This window comes from Aulonocara sp. 'chitande type north' Nkhata Bay, linkage group LG3 (assembly GCF_057382095.1).
Source record: "Aulonocara sp. 'chitande type north' Nkhata Bay isolate Kocher_YH1m ecotype deep benthic linkage group LG3, A_spYH_male_GT1.1, whole genome shotgun sequence".
NCBI classification, from domain to species: domain Eukaryota; kingdom Metazoa; phylum Chordata; class Actinopteri; order Cichliformes; family Cichlidae; genus Aulonocara; species Aulonocara sp. 'chitande type north' Nkhata Bay.
Window position 1 is genome coordinate 19,060,670 of NC_141346.1, and position 24,429 is coordinate 19,085,098.

At 42.4% G+C, this 24,429-nt stretch overlaps 1 protein-coding gene and 1 long non-coding RNA gene across 2 annotated transcripts; both read left to right on the forward strand.

Moving 5' to 3' along the window:
• The first annotated feature begins 5,314 nt into the window (after nt 1–5,314).
• Nucleotides 5,315–7,469, forward strand: LOC147334358 (high affinity immunoglobulin gamma Fc receptor I-like). Its single transcript, XM_086271753.1, has 6 exons — nt 5,315–5,345; nt 5,843–5,878; nt 6,020–6,280; nt 6,360–6,605; nt 6,692–6,859; nt 7,333–7,469. The coding sequence occupies exons 1-6, from the start codon at nt 5,315–5,317 to the stop codon at nt 7,344–7,346; spliced, it is 756 nt and encodes a 251-aa protein (XP_086127879.1). The 3' UTR covers nt 7,347–7,469.
• An 8,591-nt stretch (nt 7,470–16,060) lies between these two features.
• Nucleotides 16,061–23,968, forward strand: LOC147334359 (uncharacterized). Its single transcript, XR_015126081.1, has 3 exons — nt 16,061–16,183; nt 21,508–21,678; nt 23,812–23,968. It is a non-coding gene; the product is annotated as an uncharacterized LOC147334359 (long non-coding RNA).
• The last annotated feature ends 461 nt before the right edge of the window (nt 23,969–24,429 follow it).

A 24,429-nucleotide genomic window follows, 5' to 3' on the forward strand; every position in this document is an offset into this window, starting at 1 on the left:
TCCAATGAAGTGCATTACAGTAATCCAGCCGAGTGCTAACAAAGGCGGGGATAACTGTCTCAAAGTGCTGCCGTGAAAGAATTGGCTTTATTTTAGCCAGCTGCCTGAGCTGAAAGAAGCTTGAGTTTACCACTATCTTAATCTGACTGTGAAGACACTGATCACAGTCCATTTGATGCCCAGGTTTGTGACAGTTGGCTTATTATACTGGGCCAAGGAATCTAAATACACATTGGGGGTTTTTTGTCGCTGAATTTTAAAAAGTTAAAAGACATCCAAACCTTAATGTCATCAAGACACTGAAGTAAAGGCTGTGTGTTTTTTCTTTAGAGGGACATAAATCTGACAATCACCAGCACAGAAGTGAAATGCAATGCAGTGTTTTCTCAGTATATAACCAAGAGGGAGCAGATACAAAGAAAAGAGAAGGGGGGCCGAGAACTGAGCCCTGTGGGGCACCACACAAGAGACGAGCGGAGGACGACACATGGTCACAGAGACTAACATAAAAAGTTTGCCTGGCAAAGTAGGACCTGAACCAATGCGGTGGTAGAAAAGTCAGTGTAAGCATCAACTACATTACCCAGCAGCCTCTGTGGGATTCATGGGACCCCTGACTTGTTCCTGGGCTGATGAGAGAGGAGAAGAGAGCTGCTGGGAAGAAAAACGAATAGCCCACCCCGTGGTTGTTGTGAATGGTGTGTGAGTTAACATTCCATGTTTAAGATGCTCTGCCCTATTACTTGTGCGCATTGGTTTTATCTACCTTTGGCATATGTGCTAGTTAATGATAGCTATGGTGGCTCAGTTATTTGATAGTTTCTGGCCTTGTTCCAGCTTTATTTGTTCCCTTTACCAATTCACATAACTTTGTGTGCTGTAATATTATTGTATTACGTAGTGGTTAACTAGAGGGCTGACTGCTAACTGCCTCAATATGAATATTTGTCCCTTGTATTGGAGTGCCATCTTGTGGCTCAATTTAGGTAGTGCTTTAATAAATGTATACACTGTCAAACTGATGCTCAACCGTAGCATAGTTGTTGTAGAGAAATTCATGGCTAGCTCTCTTACCCTTTAATCTGTATTCATGTTCCAATGCTTTTCCTGTTCTTGATCGCAGAAACCACCCCGCATCACCCCTCTACATCCTCCTACACTATGCCATATCTCCTTGTACCACCAATCTGAATGCAAATAAATTCCACCTGTTACAATCTACTCCCTGGATGTCAGCTTCTCCTTCTGACCGAGGATAACTATTACAGCACAACCCAGCATTAAACTGATCTGCGCCCTTCTATACGCCAGTGCTGTGCCCCTAATGCCCACCCATTGCTCAAAACAAGTGAGTGAAATGGCATGATGCACTGTATCAAACACATCTGTCAAATCTAAAGACACAAGAACAACACAGTCCTCAGAGTCAGTATGTAATTAAAAACCTTTAAAGGGGCTGATTCAGTGCTATGAAATAGTTTAAACGGACTGGAACCTCTAAAACATTTAAGTTTTTCCAGGAATGTCGTTAATTGGCTGTGAACCATCTTTTCAAGAAATTTGGAAAGAAAAGGTAGTTTGGAGATAGGCCTGCAATTTGCAAGAATTGTAGGATCAAGAGCAGGTTTTTTAACCATGGGTTTGATTACAGCATGTTTAAAATCTGTAGGAACTACACCTGACATGAAACTGTGTTTTACCAGCTCACGAACTGTCATGGTCCTGGGTGTTTTCCAGTGTTTTATGTTTAAGTTCTATGTCCTGATCATTGGTTATTCATGGGTTTCATGGGACAGACCGGCGACCTGTCCAGGGTGTACCCTGTCTCTCGCCCTATGACAGCTAGGATAGGCTCCAGCACCCCCCGCGACCTTGAAAATGATAAGCAGAAGTGAATGGATGGATGGATGAAGGCAACAGGCAGAGTGTTACAAGCATAGCCCTAAAGAATGTAGCCTCATAGGCAGTGTAGTCCGTGCTGACATACCCGTTATGTGTCTGTGAGTGCGAGGAGGGAGAAAAAGGAGAGCCAAAAAGTACAAGTTGTCACTGAGCAAAAACCGGAGCATGTAAATATAATAATAACCACTGCAGCCAAAGAGAGTGCCTGACGAGCCCAGTTGTAAGTAAGCTATTAAGACTCGACTGTACGCTGTGTTCGTGTTTTCCTCCGAAACAATAAGTTCCGTTGGAGCAGCCTTTCAACGCCTCTCTCTGTCTCTCGCTAGAAAAGTTGACCCACACAACAAAGTAAAGCTAGTTTTTGGCTACGAGCCCGACGTATTAGCCAGAGGTCCCTTTACTACGGTTCAGAGCCGCGGACCTGTTTTATATACGCGCCAAATAGTTTTCTATACAAGATCACTGCAACAAGTGCAGCTTTACCTAATGTCCACCCTACTGTTACTCATTTTATATTAAGATTTAAACATCTAGTTGGTGTTGGTATCATGAGTAGCCTTCAGTAAAAGTAATAAATCACACAGCAATAGTACATTCATGTAGTTGTAAAAAGCATGATAATATATTAAGTAATCCAAAGTATTCAGAATACGTTACAAAATACATTTTGGGGCATGTAATCTGTAATCTGTAGTGGAATACATTTTAAAAGTAACCTTCCCAACACTGACTCTCCTTCAATAAAAGCTCACTCACATGTCAGCCTGTGCCTGCACTTTGGGTCTTTATCTCACCTCCACACAGCCTTCGACAAACATTGTGCTGTAAAAACTTTTGTTTCTTCATTATCAGTTATCAGTTCATTGTTGTCTTGTAAGGTCTGTGACTGTAGTGTAGACATTGTCTTCATTAATCTGAGGAAAGGGTGTCTCTGAATTATCTGAATGTATTTTGTCAACTTGTAACTAGTTTTTATTGTAAAGAAATGTCATGAACTATGTTCTGATACTTTATGTGTTGTGTTTCTTATTTAATGCACTTTATTAAATAAAGTTGTCACAGTAACAGAGTTGTGTGTTATCAGCAGCAGTGGGTGTTATAGTTATGGACATAATTTAGAGGAGAGTTCAGTTTTGCCTCTGTACACCACCACAACATATTTGACAATACAATCAAAATGTGACTGACGTGCAAACTTCCAGCTTTAATTTAATGGTTTAACAGCCGCATGGCATTCATTGGTTATGAATTGGAGCGATTTTTATGAGCAATCCCCCATTTTAAGAGGCTCAAAGGTAATTAGACAAAGTTACATTGTTTTAAATAGAAGCACAGGTTTTACTTGGCCTGAAGTCCTAAAGTCCTGAACAATGAGTACCTGAAGTCTATCACCCATGCACATCACCAGATGCTGTTTTCATCCTTGACAAACTTTGTCAGGCATTTACTGTGTTGATTTGCTCTTTGTGACTTTCTCTGTCTTCAGTTTTGTATCGACTAACTGAAAAGTGCTGCTCATTCCTGTGCAATATCCCATCTGCCCTCCCGTCATATTTCTTTTCAAGATTTTCTCATTTAATCACTGGTGTACATATATTTATATTTGTAGATACATATATATTTAGTCATCTTTTCTTTTTTACCATGTCTCTCTAATATTTTGCTCCTTACTATTTTTCTATTTTTTTATTATTTTATTTTATTTTATTATATTTTATTATATTTTCTCCTACTGTACTATGCTGCTGAGTGACTGCTGCTCGTCAAACACATTTCATTGCAATGTTGACCCTGTGCTAACTTGCATATGACAAATAAAACTGAAAACTGAAAAAAACTGAAACTGAAAAGTGGCTCTTTTGGGCTGAGATCAACTGACTGACTTGGTCATTGAAGAATATCCCATTTATTTGCCTTGGGAAAGGCTTGGTTTACTTTTGCAGGATGCTTTTCTTTTTTTCCAGAGTATATTCCTGTACACTTCAGTCCTCCTATGTATGTGCTGTGCTGCCAGCATTCAGTTCACAGCATACAGCACTTTCAGATCACACAGTGCAAAACAGGTTTTTATATTTAAAAAATATATATATTTGAAATTATAATTATCTCAAACAATAAGATGTGTTTTAATGCAATTATTGTTAATCTTTTTTTATGTAGTGTTAGAGTATTGCAGTAATGAGGCCATAGAAGATTGGAGCCTGTGTCCTGAGTGTTTTCTGGTGTAATGGGGTAAACTCTCCTGCTGTGGGAGTGCTCTTAATGTCATTAACTGTACTTGTCGGTTGTTCTAATGTTGTGGCATGTATCCACCTGTTTAGTGAACAAAAATGATATTAGGCCAAATATTTTCTTTTACACAAACATTAGTTATTTTTCCCTATAATGTCACATTAAATGATATACATCTTTAACTTTTAATGTTAACCCTTTAAATATACTGGTACTTTTTGTGCCCCCGGTTCACACTGATGAGCCACTGTGTGGTATCTGTTACTCTCACATTTATATTCATATCAGTCTCAAACCACAGCCATGGCTAATATAGCTTCACCTGCAACTCACAACAGCTCATTTCTGTCCCCACAAAAGGCTGAGACACTCAGAGGTAGGCACGCAAACATATATAAAGAAATGAACACTCAAATGAACATGCTATTAAAGCGCACACCAGCATTAGAAGTACAGATATTTCCATGCTTGGTCCCAAGTGAACATCAGAATGACCGGCTGGTCTGAGTATTTCAGAAACTTACTGGAATTTTCCCACAAAACCATCTATACGGTTTACAGAGAATTGTCTGAAAAGTGTTGATGAGAGAGGTCAGACTGCTTCAAGCTAATAGTAAGGGAACATAAATAGCCACTCATTACAGCCAAGGTATGCAGAAGAGCACAGTATGCACAGCACAAAGGACGTAATAACGGCTAAGAACAGGAAACTGAGGTCACAATTCACACAGGCTCACCAACATCAGAGAAGATTGTAAAAACATAGTCTAGTCTAATGCTTCAGCATTTAGATGGTGGGGTCAAAACTGGTGTAAAACAACATGAATGCAGACTGCAAACATGATTATGGGCACAGACCAGTTTCTCAAAAGGAGGCTCGTATGTTTGAGCAACTAAAGATATATATGTGGGAAAAACTGTCACTTGGTCTCCACAGTTCTCAGTTTGTGCAGTGCTTCAAATTCAAAATGAGTCGATGTTTTTCAAAAAGCAAAAACATTCTAAACATTGGAGATTCTGCTGTTTTATTATTTTCTGTTCAACAACATTTTTGATTTTCTAGTTTAATATACTTGTTACACACATCTTACATATAGACAAAAAAAAAAGCATATGGGGAGGAGGGCGGGGTTTGCTCTGTGACAAAAAGAGAAAACAGGCCACATCAGTCAAGAGGACAATGGATGACGCGTCTCTACTATTTCTGCTCTGTAAGTGAAGAATATCTTTCTTTTAAATGTTGAATTTTTACTGTCTGTTCTGTTAATAAACAATAATGGAGGAGAAGAAAAAAGGCTGAATGGACTGAGCAGCAGGTTAAAGGGGAAATTTTACCCTGTGAACCAGTGAACTTGACAGAGTTTAGTTAGTTATTATATCAGCTTAACTTTAAAGTGAACACACGACTTCATGCTCAGAGTTACAATGTTTCCCATTTCTAATTATAATCAGACTAACTATTAATAAAAAAGCATTTTTTGACTGTGGAGTATTCAGAGAGGACGTGTAACACATGTAGCACATTTCCGTGACTGCACAATAATGTGAGTGGACCAGAGATCTATGAATAAAGCTAAAATTTCCTTTCAAAAAAGAGTTATTATCATCTCTGCCTTGTTTTTTTCCAGTTCTAGCTTTTGAAAATGAGCTAAATAAACCTCAGTTCTCTATTATTTTAAATACTAACCTAAGTGTCATTTATCTTTAGTTATGGCTTCAATGCTTTACTGGACAACAAACCAAGGTCAGTGATTTCTTTTAAATATTTCAAATATTTGTTTCTTGGCTTAATCTAACATCTTTAAGGTGGAAGCCCTAACCACAGAAAAAATAGTTTAATTATTACTTTGCTAAACAATTAAATATTTAATTTTAACCCTCACAGCTCGTCTGACTGTGAGTCCCAGCAGGTCTCAGGCCTTTGAAGGAGACTTTGTGTCTCTGAGCTGTGAGGAGGACGACAGCTCTGCTGGATGGACTCTGAGGAGAAACACAAGCACAGACACCAGAACTGAGTGTGAGGAGTGGGGAGTAGCAGATGGTTCTTCCTGTAACATCAGCTACATCGACCCATTGGACAGTGGAGTTTACTGGTGTGAGTCCAGAGAGGGTCCCATCAGTAACATGGTTAACCTGACAGTCACTGGTAAGCTGAGTGTGTGGAGTTAGTGTTGATGAAGCTGTGTGTAAATGGATGAAATGCTGTAGTTTGTCTCTGTGTTGAGGTGGATCAGTGATCCTGCAGAGTCCTGTCCTCCCTGTGATGGAGGGAGATGACGTCACTCTGCTCTGTAAAACAAAGACCACTCCCTCCAACCTCCCAGCTATTTTCTTCAAAGATGGCGTCTTCACTGGGAAAGACTCTTCAGGTCACATGACCATCCAGCATGTTTCCAGGTCTGATGAAGGCCTCTACAAGTGTGACATCAGCGGTCATGGAGAGTCTGCATCCAGCTGGATCACTGTCACAGGTGACACACTCAGCTGTCTGTGTTTCTGCAGGTTTCAACATTCACAATGTGACGACAACTTAATGACTGTGTTTGCTTTATTTTAGACAAACACACCACCACACCTCCACCTACATCCACACCTCCACCTGCCTCTTCTGTTGGTTCCTCTCCACTTGTCTCCGTGTTGCTGACAGCTGCAACAGTCTGTGTTGTGTTAGTAGTGATGTTACTGGTTGTTTTGGTGGAACGACATGTTGAAAGCAAACTTAAAGGTGAGACTTTCACTCTTTATGTGTTCCATGAATGTTTTACGTTAGTATGTTTTTCAATTTTAAACAATATCCAAAGGAAAGCTGAAGCTTGGTTAAAAGCAGCTCTGTGGAGTTTTCTTTATTATAAATATCCTGGAGGCTGTCCCAGGTAGGTGAGGTACATTCTGGACAGGCCACAGAGACAGATAACCATTCACAGTTAATCATCAGTTAGCCTAACTCTATTAATGCTTGTTTTTGAAGAGGGACCTGGAGAGTATAAAAGAAAGAGAACATGATAATTCCACACAAAAGGTGGATTTGAATCTAGGGCCTTCTTACTGTAAGGCAACAGTGCTAACCACCATGTCATATACTGCCCATAAGGTGCTCTTTAAATCAAATCGTAATTTAAGGTATCAAACATATTGTTACGTGTATGTGTTGTTGGTTTGTTTGTTTCTTAATGTGTGTATGCAAATTCACCTGTGCAGGGGCTCGGCTGTGATTGGTGGACCTAAGGAACGGCCTGATGTAACTGGTTCCTGCTGTGGACGTGAACTATAAACGGACGACTGAAGCGCTGCGGTGTGGGGTTTGGCAGACTTCCCATGCACTTGCCTCAGGTCCAGACGGAGCAGCCGCAGCCGCATCCGCATCCGCATCCGCAGCCATAGCTACTTAGTTAAAGTCAGACATGTGTGTGAAGTGCAGAGCAAGTAGGGGTGAGCTGCCGATTATTTTGGGAAGCCTTCTTTTCTCCTGTGTTCTTAGACCAGGGAGGTCAGACTGTGTTATTTGTGTCATTTCTTTGTTTTCTTTTCCCTGAACAGGTCAGAGGGGAACCGAAGCCTAGGTTGAGTTTTGTTTGTTGTGTTGGCCTTAGCTCACCCTGAAATCATACACTTCTACTACTGTGAGTGTCATTGTTGTGAATAAATTGTTGTTAAAAGTCCGATGCTGTGGCTGTGTCTGTTTGGGCGTGGGAAGTCGCGGGACACCCCGCTCTTGTTACGGTCATTTCGAATCGGGTCGTAACACATATAATTTGTGTCTTTTGTACTATTAAATATAGACATTCAGACAAAATGAGAACAAAGGTCATGGGCTTTAATGTGCAGATATCAAATGTTCTGATAGTTATTTTTCTTTTGGCTCAGGAGGAGATGAAGGCCTGCATTAGGAAGTAACAAACTGCAAAGCATTCTGGTTGTTCTTCTGAGTGGCAGTAACCATCACAGACCTGTTTTCATGGTTACAAACTAAAACGTGGTGCGGCTTAAAACAGTTCACAGTGTTGAGTTCTTCCTCCCACAGTCTAGACATGATAGGTGTTAACTAGTGATTTCAAATTAGATGTAGGCGTGTAAGATTGCTAAGTTGTCTTTCTTAGCCCTGTGATGTACTGGAAACCTGTCTGATGTGCAGCCCGCCTTTCATACTATCTCAGCAGGGAGAAGCTCCAGCCCTCCTGCTTCCTGATCAGTGGTTAAGAGAATGTATAGATCATTTTAGTGATACATATTTTAAAAGCTTAGTCAAAGCCTACAATCATACTGTAGATCACATGCTGGTTGCTCTGTGTTTGTAGAAGTCTGTTAATGGTGAGTTGTTGTTCCTTGTGTGCTAAACATTTAATTTCAAACAGGGCACAGTAATGAATTAGACTAACTATTCACTTTAGTTAAAGTTGTTCAGTTACCCAAAGAGTTGGGATGATGTGTAAGACATGAATAAATCAGGGACAGGCTTAGGGCGTCGGGGGGTTCCCCGGAGGCATCTTCCTTGGGGGGCTCAACCCGGGGTAGCGGTCACGTCCGGTTGAGGGCTCTGTTGGCTCTCAGGTGACTGTTTCCTCGCGGCTGCGTGCAGCGGGGCTAGGGGAGGGTCTGTGCTGACGGACGCGGGTTACTGACCTGGCAACCTGGCTGCCCCTGGGTGGGTCCGGGATGGGCGTGAGGTTCTGGGGGCGCTCCGTCTCTGGGCTGGGGCCCGGGCCGGGCCTCGGGGGCTCGGGTCCTGGTTGGTGTGTTGCCGGGGTTGTGGGCGGGTGGGTGCATGGGGGCCCGGCCCTGGAGCAGGGTGCCGCCGGTGCATCGAGCCGCCTGGGGGGCTCTTCAACTGGTGGGGGGGATGGTCACATCTTGCAGGAGCTTTCTTCTCTCAGGAACTCTCTGCAGGAGGGGGAGATACAGGAGAGGTGGAGGAAGATCTCAGCCTGGGCGTTTACCGTCTTATGTAGTCTGGAAGATGTGTGGTTGGTGGAGTGGGTGCAGTTTTCTCTGTGGTGGGGTTGGGTGGACTGTCCAGGGCTCTGTGGAGCCGGGGGGCGCTACTGCACTGGGCCCCGGTCTGATGGGCCTGGGCCCCCCTTCCCTGGCGGGTCGCGGAGGGTGGGAGTGCCTACTGGGGTCAGCGGGGGAGCTGGCCCCAGGGAGGGGTTACCTGCCCCTCCCTTCCTTCCCTCCCCATCTCCAGCTGCCTCCCTCTTCCCGCTCCTCCACAACCACCCACACATGCAGGGCCTTGGAGTGGGGGTATGTCACCAGGGTGCAGAGGAGGCTACCCCCCCCCCCTGTCCCCTTCTGGCTGCCTCTGCCTCAATTTTATCCCACAACTTAGACATTCACATTATTCACACTCTCATTACACATACATATAGGATCTTGGGGGTGGGCACAATCACGGAGTCCAAATCACCATCAGGGTGTATACCTCACCCCTGACGTCGTTGCCCACCTCTCAATTTTAAATACACTTAGTCATTGAGGGTCAGCAGGAGGGACTATGCGCTTACCTGCTGCTCCTTGGCAGGTAGCTCCATGCCCTCCTGGGTTTTAATTGCACCTTAGAACACATATGCATCAACACTACAATGAGCGGGTGGAGGGAGGTTTGGAGTCTTCTCCCACCCCCATTCTCTGCGGCCTGCTGGAGCGGGAGGGCTAGTAGGAGGAGTTGGCCGTCCGACTGCAGTCTGGAGTGTGGGGCCTCCCTGCTGCTGCGGAGTCGGGGTGGTCTGCCTCTCCCCACCGCAGGGAAAAGGGTAACACCACCTGGGTCTGGGTGCAATTCCCCCCTCCAGGGGCAAGGGTACCTAGACCCGGTTTGTAGAGTACGCTTGGGGAGTGTGATTGTGTGTACAGCGTCTCTTTATGTCTGTCTCCACGTTGGTTGAGTGTGGAGTGAGTGCATATGAGAGCATGAGGGGGGGAATGGATGTTTGTGTCTGTGTGTGCCTGTATGTCTGTGTCTATATGTCAGGTTGGGTATCAGACGCCACCTCTCTGGGGACACCTCAGGCCCTCCAAGGTTTGGAGGCCTATCTCCACCCACCACCACTTCCCCTGCCGGTGGCGGACTCCCTCAGGTGTCGGTGTGTTGGTGGTTCTTTGTGTCTGGGGGTGGGCGTCCGGGTACACACCGGCTCACTCCTTGGCGGCCGCTTGTCGGGGCCTGGGGCTCGCTCGGGCCCCTTTGGAGGTGGGGTGCCCCCGGCCTCTCGGCCTGGGGCTCGGTCACTCAGGCGCAGCTGGGGGCCGGCGGAGCTCACGGGCGCGTCACTGCAACTCCCCCTGACTTCTGCTCCGCGGCTGCTGGGCGAGCCCTCATCTGGGACTCTCCTCAGCTCTTACTGGGACAGTGGCGTGGCTGCCCCTCTGTTGGTCTTCCATGGTCTCTTGTGTTCTGGGGGCCTCTGGATGTCTGGAGTTTTGATCTCCTCCATACCCGCTTCACACCCTGGAGGACGGGGCTGTGGCCCCCCCACACTCCCTAGCAGATCATTACATGGAGAAACCTTTGGAATGCAAGCATGCTGATCCACACAGGTATGCACACATGGGTATTCACAGACGCGGACTAAAGCTTTCTTGGCTGCTGCCTCAAAGCACACTGTGCGCTGTCTATCTTGCGTGCTGCACAATATCGTTTATTACTTAGTAAATACTGATATCTATGACTAGCTAGTTTTTTGTGATGGTGCTTTGTTTTCTCTATTATTATGTTGCTCTTTGTTGTTTGCTGTCTCCTCTGTTTGTTTTTGTTTGTTTGTTTGTTTTCTTTTTTTTCTCCATACAGGTGACCCAGGAGTTTGTTTTTTTTTTGTCTCTCTTCCCCCCCCTTCTCACCGTCTCTTCTCCCCTTTGGTTTTCTTTCTTTCTCTCCCCCTCTCTCTCTCATTCATTCCCCCTGTCCTATTTATTAAAAAAAAAAAAAAAAAAAAAAAAAAAAAAAATGACAAAGGATGAACTGAAGCTCTGCCATCACGTAATGTCGCATACTGCTGTTTCTGATGTCATTTAGGAAAAAAAAAAAAAAAAACTTTAGTAGCATTTCCTATGAATTTATATGAAGTTGTACTAAGGATATTTTCATGAAAATGAACTAAACTGCCCTCTTAATTTCAAAAAAAAAAAGAAAAAAAAAAAAAAAAAAAAAAAAAAAAGACATGAATAAATCTAAAATGCAATGGTCTGGACACTCAAACACACGGTGCTCTGAGAGGGTAAAAGATGACAAGATGATGGAACTCTACTGGAAACAGTCGATCATATTTTTTAAAGCTGAATCCAGGGCAAGCTAAGCTAAAAACGCTAATTTAGCTTATTTAGCGCCAGCTAACAGAAAGAACCTCAAGGCAACAGCTGTTATAATTTGGCGCTGTGAAAATAAAACTGAGAGTGGGGGGGGAAAAATGACATGTTGTGCTTAAATCTAGGATATGGTGGTTTAAAAGAAACCCACAGGACAGGTTTAGTTGTTTCTCTCCTTTCTATTCTTTGGTGCCACTGACTTTTACTACTTTTTACATTTTTCTGTTTTCTGATGTTTGGCTGTGTTTACTGTTCATAGCATGACCTTTTAAGAAAATACTAAATAAATAATAACAACAATAACATGTTTTTATCATTTAAAAAGCGCATAAATTTAAGAAACATAAACAAGACATTTATTAGTTGTAATGATTTTTACCTGCAGTAGTGTGCTGATGTTTGCTGCTGGATCTGATCAGTTTTCCATCATGTCGCATTTGAATCCTGCACAAAATATTGGCGCATAATTAATCTGAATGATTTTTATGTCATCGTTAATGTAACAGCAGCAGTATCTATAGGACTGTACTGCCTGCACTGATGCTCACTTTATGTGTTTTCTTATGCAGAGAGTGATGCAGCTGCAGTCGACTCGGCAGTGAGAACAGAAGATGTCACTCATGGAGAAATCAACATCAAAGAGAAACAAGAAGAAGCAACTATAAAATGTACAGCTGCTCTTCTTTGTCTCCATCATGGTTCAGGATGACCTTTTTTTTTCCAAATAGGGGTGTGTGAGCAGACGTCTCTGTGCTCTACAGCTAATTGATATTCTTTTAATATCTTGTGATTAAACTGTCTTAAAAACAAACAAAAAACAGACTGTATCTGCAGGTTTTATGTTATGTTATAACACTTTTCATAAATTTTCCATCTATTTAGCTATTTTTTTCTGCATTAGCAGGTGTGAAAGAGATTATTTATTGAAGCCTATAAAACAGGACAGTAATCTTTGAACACAAATGCACGCACAAGTTTCTCTAGTTTAGAGGAGGAGGCCACAAATCTCAGTTTTGAAATATTCCTTCAGTAAAGAAAACTGTTTAATCGGTTTATGCTACCATAACAAATGCTCACTTACAGGAGTCATGTACATGCACAGCTGTCCTTCTATTTCATTGTGAAATAAAATGATTATCATGATGAAATGAAACTCTTCTTTCTACACACTTAAAGGTTTTTCTTTGATTATCACACATTGGACACATGCTTGGCCCACCTTTATGTACAATATAATGGATTTACTTATACTGGTAAAAGTGTTTCCAAGAAAACTGATGACAGATCAGAGCCACATCTGTGTATGTTAAAGTGCTCACTATTGCTTTAAACTAATGCGCATGTGTGAGGCCTGAGCAGTGGACTAGGAGATGAAACCTTTTTGGCTTTGAGGAGGTTTTACAAAAGAGAAATAGAAAGAAACCCTCCATGGATTTAAAATTCAGTTAGATGTCAGCCCTTGTAGCACATGTAGCAAGACTAAAAGTGACCGCTGGTATGGTGTGTGGAAACATAAAGGTGTTTGTCGGTGGGAGTTTACTTGTATTGTGTTTAAACACACACACAGATCAGCTATGTCCCTCTGATGATCTGATGATCAAGATTAAACCGCAGCCTGGTGCTGCCATCTACTGACACTCAATGGCAACAACAAGCCCTCCAACACTGAAAGATCATGAAAGCATCTGGTACTTTTAGATCACATAGTTAGTACAAACTAACTTTTAATAAAATACTTATATCCCTATTGTTAAAATGTGGTTTACATAAATATTATCACTGACCATAAATGTCATTTTCTGCATACTTTTTAATTGTGATGCTTTACGTAACGATATAACGATGTTACGACCTCACCTGTGTCCCCCACACAAGGTGGAGACACCGAGGGTTAGATAAATGTACATACATTTCTGACTCTAAGAGAATGAATAATTTATTTAATATTTCACTGCTAATTACTGGCCAATCACATTAGGTGGTCATGTATAAGTAGCAGCTGCTGTCTGAGCATGTTGCGGTCATCGGTGACCTGACTTCTCTAGCTGTAACATAAGCCTCCCCTCCGTCCATAAGGTTGTAGCTGCAGAAGCCTCCTATTGCTGCTTGTCTGAGCTACAAAAAGTGTTGCTGCTTTTTCTTTATTCTTCGATGGAGGAAGCATCTCTACTACGTCTAATCTGTAAGCAGTAAATTTCTTTGTTTTAAATGTTGAATGTTTACAGTTTGCTAATAAGTGATGCAGGCACGTGCAGAGGGGGGGGGGGGGGGGGGGGGGGGCTAGAGGGGCTTGAGCACCCGCCCCTTTCCTGATGGGTGCCCAAAGTGCCCTTTTGTTGAGGCAACTTTTTAAAAAAAAAAAATTATTATTATTATTATTTTAATGTGTGTGTGCGTGCGGAGTCCTGTCTGTGCCCCTCAACAATAATATTTAACTATTAATCACAGTTTTGCTAAATAAAAGGATCTGGCTTGCATCAGTCACATGATCACATTTAACCAATGATCGCCCTTGACGGCAGAACGCGCTGGTTACGAGCCGGGAACGAGCTCACAAAGAGCACGCGCATTTTTTGCGGTCCGGAGCTGTAGGAGAAACACAAGTTAACTCAGAGACACAGACTGATGCCACAAAACCAGTAAGTAGTGTGTAGCACACAGGAGTATCAGCTTATTACGTACACGTTGGTAAGTTGTCTTGTTGCAACTGACGAACTGAAACAAACGAGCGTGCTGTGTGTGCAACAGCGCGACAAACATTACCTGTCCTTTTATTAACTGCACAAGTAGTGCTGGTCATAGCTGCTGGCTACCTGGCTGTCATGGGTCTGTAGCTCTGTCACCGTTTTAGGGAACATATTTAGTTTTAAAGTATTTAGAACATATTTAGTTTTAAAGTAAGTTACAGAGCTTTTCCTGCCTTTCTGGAGGGATTATATTTCACTAAAAAACGATCTAATATGCATGTCCACATAATTATGCATTATAATAATATTTTAAAAAACACACGCTGTATTTTAAAGAACATACATTAAGAAGCAGATTATATTAGATTTATATTTTAAATAAGACAAAATTTGGATTTTACAGCAGTAAAATGATTGTATCTCTACAGTTTAAAAATGTAATAAGCTTTGCCCTGCACAGAGTGGATAGTGAAACAAATGGAATCATCATAAATACATTATTTCATATTTATTACTCCCCCCTCCTCATTGCTTTATTATTGTAGCTCTAGTAATAATTAATAATGTAAGGATTCTGGATCAGCACCATGATGCCCATAGTATATACAGTATTCTGAAGAAGGTCTAAAATGTCACAGTGTGTGCATGTGTGTGTTTTATTTAGCTGGATTTTTAAAAAAAATATTACTCATGATATAACATTGTCCAGACATGCCTGGTAAGGACATGAGGAGGAAACAGCAGGAGCTGTGTGAGGCTACTAAAGGCAGTGCTATAACATTTTTCTCTCATCATTTTATTATAGATTAAGTGCTGGAGTTGTTAGGTGTGGATAATTAGATTATAGTTTATTGCAATAGCAAGTTGTGCCTTGTTCTCAGATCGACAGCAAGTGGAGAGTGATATATGAAATGATGGGATGGAAGGAAGAAGAGAAGCAAAGAGTGATTCACAGGCAGAGCCTAAATTATTTCTCACAGTTTTTTATTGCCTTATGGTTCCAAGCGCTGTCACCAATCTTTGCATTTAGTTATTATCTCATGACACTTGTTTAATCAGCTACCATCTCTCCTAATGTCTACAGTCTCAGATCAACACAGCCCTGCCCTCCAGCACTATCAGCAGCAGGAGCAGCAGAAACCCCTCAACAGCAACATTGTACTGTGGCTGTAGCTCAGGTGGCAGAGCAGGTCAGCCACTAATCAGAAGGTCGGTGGTTCGATCCCAGGCTGCCTCCTGGCTGCATGCCAAATATCCTTGGGCAAGATACTAACCCCATGTTTGCCTACTGGTGGTGGTCAGAGGGCCCGGTGGCGCCAGTGTCCGGCAGCCTCGCCTCTGTCAGTGCGCCCCAGGGTGGCTGTGGCTACAATGTAGCTTGCTATTGCCTGTGGGTGAATGACTGAATGTAGTGTAAAGCGCTTTGGGGTCCTTAAGGACTAGAAAAGCGCTATACAAATGCAGGCCATTTACCATGTACCCATCAGGTAAAACATCGGCGATGTTTGCTTTGCCTTGTTGCTCATATTAGATTCTTGATGAATGTGTGTTGTTGTTATTCAGCCTGGTTCAATGTGCCCCTTTTTAACTTTGAGCACCCGCCCCTTTAAACCTCTCTGCACGGCCCTGAAGTGATGTAGACACGAACAAGATGTCAGGCTCCCGGCTGCTTTCTATAAAGATGGCTCCCTCATCAGGAAGCAGCCTACAGGTCACATGACCATCCAGCATGTTTCCAGGTCTGATGAAGGCCTCTACAAGTGTGACATCAGCGGTCATGGAGAGTCTCCATCCAGCTGGATCACTGTCACAGGTGACACACTCACCTGTCTGTGTTTCTGCAGGTTTCAACATTCACAATGTGACGACAACTTAATGACTGTGTTTGCTTTGTTGTAGAGAGAAACACCACCACACCTCCACCTACATCCACACCTCCACCTACATCTTCTGCTGTTCATCTCGTCTCCCTGTGTTGCTGACAGCTCAATCAGCCTGTGTTGTAGTTGTACTGGAGTTACTGGTTCTTTTGCTGGAATGAAACATTCAAAGGAAACTCAAAGGTGAGACTCACACTCCTAGGTTTTTCTTTCAGGCTTCTTTCAATGAGCAGAGTTTCTATTCAATATGTTTGTGGTGGATCATAAATTTGATTAGTTTTTGAGTTGCACATCTCTGTTCCTTATATTTCATGTCATGCTTTTATTATTGCTTTATTTGTTGTTTTGACTGTTGTGCTCTATAGATTATGCAGTGGGAAGGTAGAGGAAGATAAGCAGTGAAAGTTTTGCCTGGGTTGATTGTGCGTCAATCCATTGGTAATGCCTCGGGGCTCCAGTAGGTGGATTCGCGCGTCTTCTCCTTCACTCAATACAGACGAGTGAGAGCTGCGTGTTCGTGCCATTCTTTCACTTCTCCTCACTATTTCCCCTGTTTAAGGGCACAGCATGTTTGAGTGTTTATGATAGTACCTTTATCAGTTTTAAGGAATATTCAAAGCAAAGATAAATGCACATTTATGAAGAGTAACTATTCTGATCACAGTCTGTCCTGATTGACCACTTTATTACACATTTTGCATTGGTTGTTAATGCAAGTATTTAATGAGCCAATCACATCGCAGCAGCTCAGTGCTGTGAGACATGTAGCAGTTTCACAATGTTTGAATCTATATTTCACACACATGTGGAGAAAAAACAAACATTTGGGGTCAGAGGGCGGGGCCTACTTTGTGTATCTAACAAAAAAGAAAGAAAAAGGTCACATCAGTCAAGGCGACAATGAAGGAAACAGCTCTGCTCTGTAAGTGGACAATTTCTTTGTTTTTATAGTTCGGAACTTTTACTGTCTACTAATAGCTGATGATGGAGGAGAAGACATAAAGAAGAAGTCAGGCTGGATCCAGGCAGCGGGTTAAAAGGAGTTTTTGCATCTTTCCAGTTGACTTCACTGAATTAGTTATTATGTCAGCTTACGTTAAAAGTGGACACACGAGTTAAAAGTTGTGGTTCTGTTACTTATGCATCCACTACAGAAAACATGAAGTAATCACTAAAAGAACAGCTTTACAGACTTGGTGTTAGAGGTGTGGGAGCAGAAATGCACAGTGTAAACAGACTGATAGGCTGATCTGGTTCACATTTAAAAAGGCAAATATTTCAAAGACAGATTTATATCTGTATGTTTAATTTTACTTAGTAAAATGATGCAAATTAATGGCAGACTTTGTAAGTCGGTCCTCGGTCAATATCGCTTCATGCCGTGATGTGAAAACCTAACAGACTGTGGGTTTACCCTGATCACTCTGATGCCATAAATTGATTTACAGTATTTGTATCTGAGTTTACCTCAAACAACTTTGCTTATCTTGATAAATAGTCTGCAGTCAACATGATTTACACAGGGATTACATCTAAAATAAAGAAATTACCTATTTTGGAGGTATATTAACTTAACAGGCAGGTCTTTGCACTGTGGAGTACTCAGAGACACACAGCTTTTTTTTTTTTTTTTTTTTTTTTTACAAAACTGCTACATTATTTTAGACATGGCAGCTACAAATTAGTCTTTCATTTTTCATATAAAGGAGTGACTAAAGTGGACATGAACTCTTCTCAGTTACATTTGAACTTCCTTTTCTTGGTGGGAGGTACTCTAGTCTAAACTAATACAGGTGTCATTTCTCTTTAGCTCTGACTTCAGTGCTTTTCTGCAAAACAAACCAAGGTAACCAAATGAACCTTTTTTAAAACATTTCTAACAAATCTATGCTTCGAATCTTCTTTGTTCTTGGATGGTTAGGATGGCAGCTCTGACTACATTGAATTTATTTTTAATTTATTTCCCATTTTAGGTTGATTTATATGAGTATAATACACTCAACAAAAATATAAACGCAACACCTTTGTTACTGCTCCCATTCCCCATGGGATGGACGTAGAGACCTAAAATTCATTCCAGATACACAATATAACCATCCCTCCCAGACAGTGGTCACAAATCAGTCCAAATGTGTGGTAGTGGGCACATCTGCCATATTGAGATAATCCATCCCACCTCACAGGTGTGCCACATCAGGATGCTGATCTGACATCATGAGTAGTGCACAGGTGTACCTCAGACTGCCCACAACAAAAGGCCACCCTGGAATGTGCAGTTTTGTCTCACAGCAAAATGCCACAGATGCCACAAGCAATGAGGGAGCGTGCAACTGGCATGCTGACAGCAGGAATGTCAACCAGATCTGTCGCCCGTGCATTGAATGTTCATTTCTCAACCATAAGCCGTCTCCACAGGCGTTTCAGAGAATATGGCAGCACATCCAACCAGCCTCACAACCGCAGACCTCGTGTAACCACACCAGCCCAGGACCTCCACATCCAGCAGGTTCACCTCCAAGATCATCTGAGACCAGCCACCCAGACAGCTGCTGGAACAATTGGTTTGCACAACCAAACAATTTCTGCAAAAACTGTCAGAAACCGTCTCAGGGACGCTCAACTGCATGCCCGTCGTCCTCATCGGGGTCTTGACCTGACTCCAGCTCGTCGCCGTAACAGACTTGTGTGGGCAAATGCTCACATTCGATGGCGTCTGGCACGTTGGAGAGGTGTGCGCTTCACGGATGAATCATGGTTCACATTGTTCAGGGCAGATGGCAGCTGAGAATGTCCCAGTTCTTGCATGGCCAGCATACTCACCGGACATGTCACCCATTGAGCATGTTCGGGATGTGCTTGACCGGCGTTTACGACAGCGTGTACCAGTTCCCACGAATATCCAACAACCTCGCACAGCCATTGAAGTGGAGTGGACCAACATTCCACAGGCCACAATTGACAATCTGATAGACTCCATGCGACGATGTGTTGCACTGCATGAGGCAAATGGTGGTCACACCAGATACTGACCGGTTCTGGGTCCCCAGACCCCCAATAGCGCAAAAAACTGCACATTCCAGGGTGGCCTTCTGTTGTGGGCAGTCTGAGGTACACCTGTGCACTACTCATGATGTCAGATCAGCATCCTGATGTGGCACACCTGTGAGGTGGGATGGATTATCTCAATATGGCAGATGTGCCCACTACCACACATTTGGACTGATTTGTGACCACTGTTTGGGAGGGATGGTTATATTGTGTATCTGGAATGAATTTTAGGTCTCTACGTCCATCCCATGGGGAATGGGAGCAGTAACAAAGGTGTTGCGTTTATATTTTTGTTGAGTGTATATCATGAGTACCACCTGCAGCCACAGCACCGCCTACATCTACAGAAATAAATAAATACAATTTTATTTATATAGCACTTTCAGACAGAGTCACAAAGTGCTGCACATAAGGTAACAAACAATAAAAGGGTAAAACAGACAATATAAAACAGGCAGAAATTTAACCAAAAGCAGTTTTAAAAAGGTGAGTTTTGAGTTGTTTTTTAAAAACAACTACCGAGTCCACAGTTCTTAATGTATGAGGGAGAGAGTTCCACAGTCTCGGGGCCACAGTGGCAAAAGCTCTGTAACCCTTAGTTCTCATCTTAGTCTGTTTTATAGCAAGTAAGCCCTGATCAGATGACCTCAGGGACCTGCAAGGGACATAGGGCTGTAGCAGATCGGAGATGTAGGCTGGTGCCAGTCCATGCAAGGCTCTAAATGTCAAGACCAGGATCTTAAAATGTACTCTAAATTCAACAAGAAGCCAGTGTAGCTGAAATAGCAACAGTGTCACATGTGAATACTTGGAGGATTTTGTCAACAGCCCAGCTGCAGCATTTTGCACAACCTGCAGACGATCCAGAGAACCTTTGCTTAGACACATAAACAGAGTTACAATAGTCCAAGCGTGAGGAAATAAATGCATGTATAGCTATCTCCAGTTCAGGGCGAGATAAAATAGGGCTTAACTTAGCAACATTTCTTAAATGAAAACAAGACCGAACCAGAGATTTCACATGCCCATCCAATGTGAGAGTCGAGTCAAAAGTGACACCTAAATTCCTAATAGAGGATTTTAACATAGAGTGAGAGAGGACCAAGGGCTTTCACTATCTGGGATAAAAATCTGTCCGGAGCACATATGAGGACTTCAGTTTTCCCCTCGTTCAGTTGGAGAAAATTTACAGCCATCCAACGTTTGATGAAATCTAAGCAGTCATTTAAAAGCTGAAGCTTAGATAACTCCTGGGGCTTAAAAGAGATGTACAACTGAATATCATCAGCATAACAGTGATAAGAAATGTCCTCAAAAGAGCCCATTATATGCTGGAGGGGGAGAAGATATATTAAGAACAATAAAGGCCCCAAAACCGAACCCTGAGGGACACCACAAGTAAGGGAGGTAGAGGATGACCTAAAATCGGAGACCACCACAGAAAAAAGATCGGTTATGTAGATATGAGGAGAACCACTTCAAGGCAGTACCCGATACAACAACCTAATGCTTAAGCCTTTCGAGGAGGATGTGGTGGTCAACAGTGTCAGAAGCCGATGTTAGGTCCAACATAAGTAGGACCGAGCATCTTCCTGCATCATTATTCATCAAAATGTCACTTGCATGTTCTCCCCGTGTTTGTGTGGGTTCCCTCCGGGTACTCCGGCTTCCTCCAACCGTCCAAAGACATGCAGCTTGTGGGGATAGGTTAATTGGAAAATCCAAATTGCCACTAGGTGTGAATGTGCGAGTGAATGTGAGTGCGAATGGTTGTCTGTCCCTGTGTGTTGGCCCTGCGACAGACTGGCGACCTGCCCAGGGTGTACCCTGCCTCTTGCCCTATGACAGCTGGGATAGGCTCCAGCACCCCCCACGACCCTGAAAAGGATAAGCGGAAGCGAATGGATGGATGGATGGATGTCACTTGAGACCCTAAGAAGGGCTGTTTCTGTGGAGTGAGCTCTGCGAAAGCAGGACTGAAACTTATCGCAAATGTTATGTTTGTCCAGAGCCGCTATAAGTTGCCTAGCCACAACCTTTTCTAGAAGCTTAGCGATTAACGGTAATTTAGAGATTGGTCTGTAGCTGCTCCAAAGAGAGGGGTCTAGCTGAGGTTTTTTTAAAAGTGGGAGAATAGCAGCATTTTTAAAATAGATCGGAACTATACCAGACGCCAGTGAAGGGTTGATTAGAGTGAGCACATATGGACCAATAACCTGGAAGACATTTTTGAATAATGATGCAGGTACAATGTCAAGTGGACAAGAGGATGCTTTCACTGAATTCACTAGTTTTACCAGCTCAGGTAGTGAAACAGGAGAGAAAGTATCCAAAAGGACAGGGCGTGATGAGGTGGAGATAAACATAACAGGAGCTGAATGAGAAAAATACATCTGGACCTACATCCTCACCTCCACCTGCATCTTCACCTCTACCTGCATCTACACCTCTGTCTGCAGCTACACCTCCACCTGCAGCCACAGCTCCTCCTGCAGCCACCTCTACATTGACCTCTCTGGATTGTTACTCTCTTCTCCCCATGGTGGTGACTGCTGCGTCGGTCTGTCTCGTGGTTGTAGTGGTGTTAATGTTTCTTTTGATGGAGCAAACCAGTCACAGTCAACTTGAAGGTGAGATTCACACTCAGTTTTTTTTTTTCTCTTTCAGGCTTTCAAAAGCTCACAGAATGACTTCTTGTAGTACAACTAATAAATTAAATTCCTTATTCACCAGCAGGGACCACATCCACAATTAGATCTGATGGTGTTTCTTGAGAGAGAATGGCAGGTGGAATATGTATAAATTTAGCATTCTGGTTGAAGGATTTTAATCTTCTGAGTGGCAGAAATCATCACAGAGCTGTTTTCATGGATGATATATTTTAAAACTAACTTTACTTCCCACATAGAGTTTAGTTGTCTGTCTCTATTTCTGAAGGACTGGAGACATGTCTGGTGTGCAGCCCACCTTTCACACTAGCGTAGCTAACTTGTTTTAGTGATGTATTTTTCAAAACTTAGTCGCAGCCTTTCAATGTAAGTGTTGTTCTTCACATGCTGAACAGTGTTTTTCAGCCTGTGTTTAACAGAAACTAGCAGCTCTGTGGTCGTCCAGTTTCCAGTTTCTGCAGCTTTACTGCAGAGCTGTTAAACACACATACTCACTGTTTTCTGCACAAACAACAGATCTAAGAGCAAATGTCTTACTGATCATTAATATTTCATGGAAAAAGACTTTTGGTCTTTCTCAAAGCATACGGGATGATGGTATTCTGCTCACACAATGCACAGTGCAGGTGGAGAGATGCTGATATTGAGCATGCTCAGTATAGGAGATCACTTTAATCAGCCTCCCTGGGAAAGTCCATTCCAGGGAAATAAGAGTCAGTTTATTAGTAAAACGTCAGATGCAGGAGGCACAGTGTAGACCTCTTTATCCTCTCGAGGATTTTTACATGCGCGTGTCAGAGTTTCCTCAACCAGTCTTCATGTGTTTTGTAGACCTGGAGAAGGCATTCAACTGTCTCCCTCAGGGTATTCTGTCAGGGATGCTTTTTTGTTGCTTTGATCTGAGCAACAAAAAAATATAACTCTTTATTGCACTTTTGATCAAATAACATGCAAAACAATAGTATAATATAAATTTAAATGAATAAATGAACCATGTGTTTTCTACATCTCCAAGTGTCCTACACTAACATTAACAGTTTTGCATGTTTTAAACTCTGCATGTGAAACAACAACATCTGCAGCTTCGCCCCGTAGTTTACACTGAACTCGTGTGTGGTTACTAAGAATGATTTCACGCCACAGTGCAAAAGATAATGTCTCTGCAGTGTGACAAAGTGTGGGTCCAAGGAAACAGGTGTATCTGCTATGGCGACCCCTTGTGAATAAGGAAACGACTGAAAGAAGCTTCAACATAAGTGAAGCTATAAGAGTATAAATTTAGCAAAATGTGCTCCAAGCACCAAAGTAAAAGTAGCACGCTGACTCAGCACTGGTGTAACCGCCAATAGTGGGTCATTTTTTTCTGTCACAGCTGTTTTTCCTACAAAGACACATTTTTACTGCTGGCTAAGTAACACTTTAGCATGCTGCATTGTGTTTTTGTTTTTTAATAGACACAAGGCCCCAGAAACTATTCAGTTTTCATCTTGAGTCTATATGTAGGAGCTGTGTGTGTTATGTACAACATATTCTATTACCGGTATATGTTTGCATAAAACTTACTTAATGTTTAACACTGAAAGTCATTTGAGGTCCTAAAAGCTTCAGAACAGGTTAAATTAAACTGGATTAGAGATCAATGACCAATGAAACCAACCAAGTTACTGTAGATAGTCACAGTAAAGGTGATAATCACTTAAAGGCTGCTGGGCAAAATAATCACGGAGAGGATTTAATGCTTCAACAGCTCACATGATGACTTCAGGTTAATGCTAATAGTGACAGCTTCAGAGTCCCCTCTCTGCTCAGACTCTCTGCTACCAAACTAAACATTTCCTGGTGGGGTTCTTTCAGATTAAAAGCTCATTCATGACAGAATGTAGTAAGACTTTTAATGTAAATTTCTGAAGTTGGATATTAGATTAAAAAAACCTTTAAGTCTAGAGAAAAGGCCTTTAGGGTATTGACCACACGTGTTCACTGACATTTCCCCATTCTGTCAGTTTACTATCTATAAACATAAGAAGCAGGCCTGGTTTTGTACACAGGTGCTTATCCTCACATTGTTTGATCTGTCTGTGTTTGTATGTCCAGAGTTTCCAAGAGAGCCAGACGTCATCTACTCCGAAGTGAAGCATTTCACCAGTCCAGCCACTGAGATGCAGCTGCAGGTCTCGCCGAGTCCTCAAAGCACCTCATGAAGATTTTTATGTGAAGAACCTGCAAAAACAAAGAAAAAACAAACAAATGTGCCTTCAGCAACATGTAGTTAAGAGAGAATATAACTAATATATCAATGTGATGCTGTGTATTTAAGGCCAGTTATATATTTTATTTCTAAATGTGGGGCCCTGCTGGTGTCTTCTCAGCACTGATCTGGTTTCTCTGCAGGATCAGTAAACTTTCGTCTCCCTTGTTGTTCTTCTCATGTGGTTTTGTGAGTTTCATAAAGACGTCTGACAGGAAACTGAATAGTTATGGCCAACAGATACACGTGTCATGGGTCAGTTTTGACCCAGTATTTTGAGTTTTCATATTTGTGGTTATTTTCTTGATCTTTTTGATGATGATGATGATGATGATGATGTTCTATGTTCAAGCTTATTCTGGTTTAGGTTTAGTTCTGCCTATGTAAAGTCAGTGTTTCTTAGTCTGCGTCCTTGTGTATTGTTTCCTGTTTTATTGTGAAGGTATGTGTCTCATTTTTGTGTG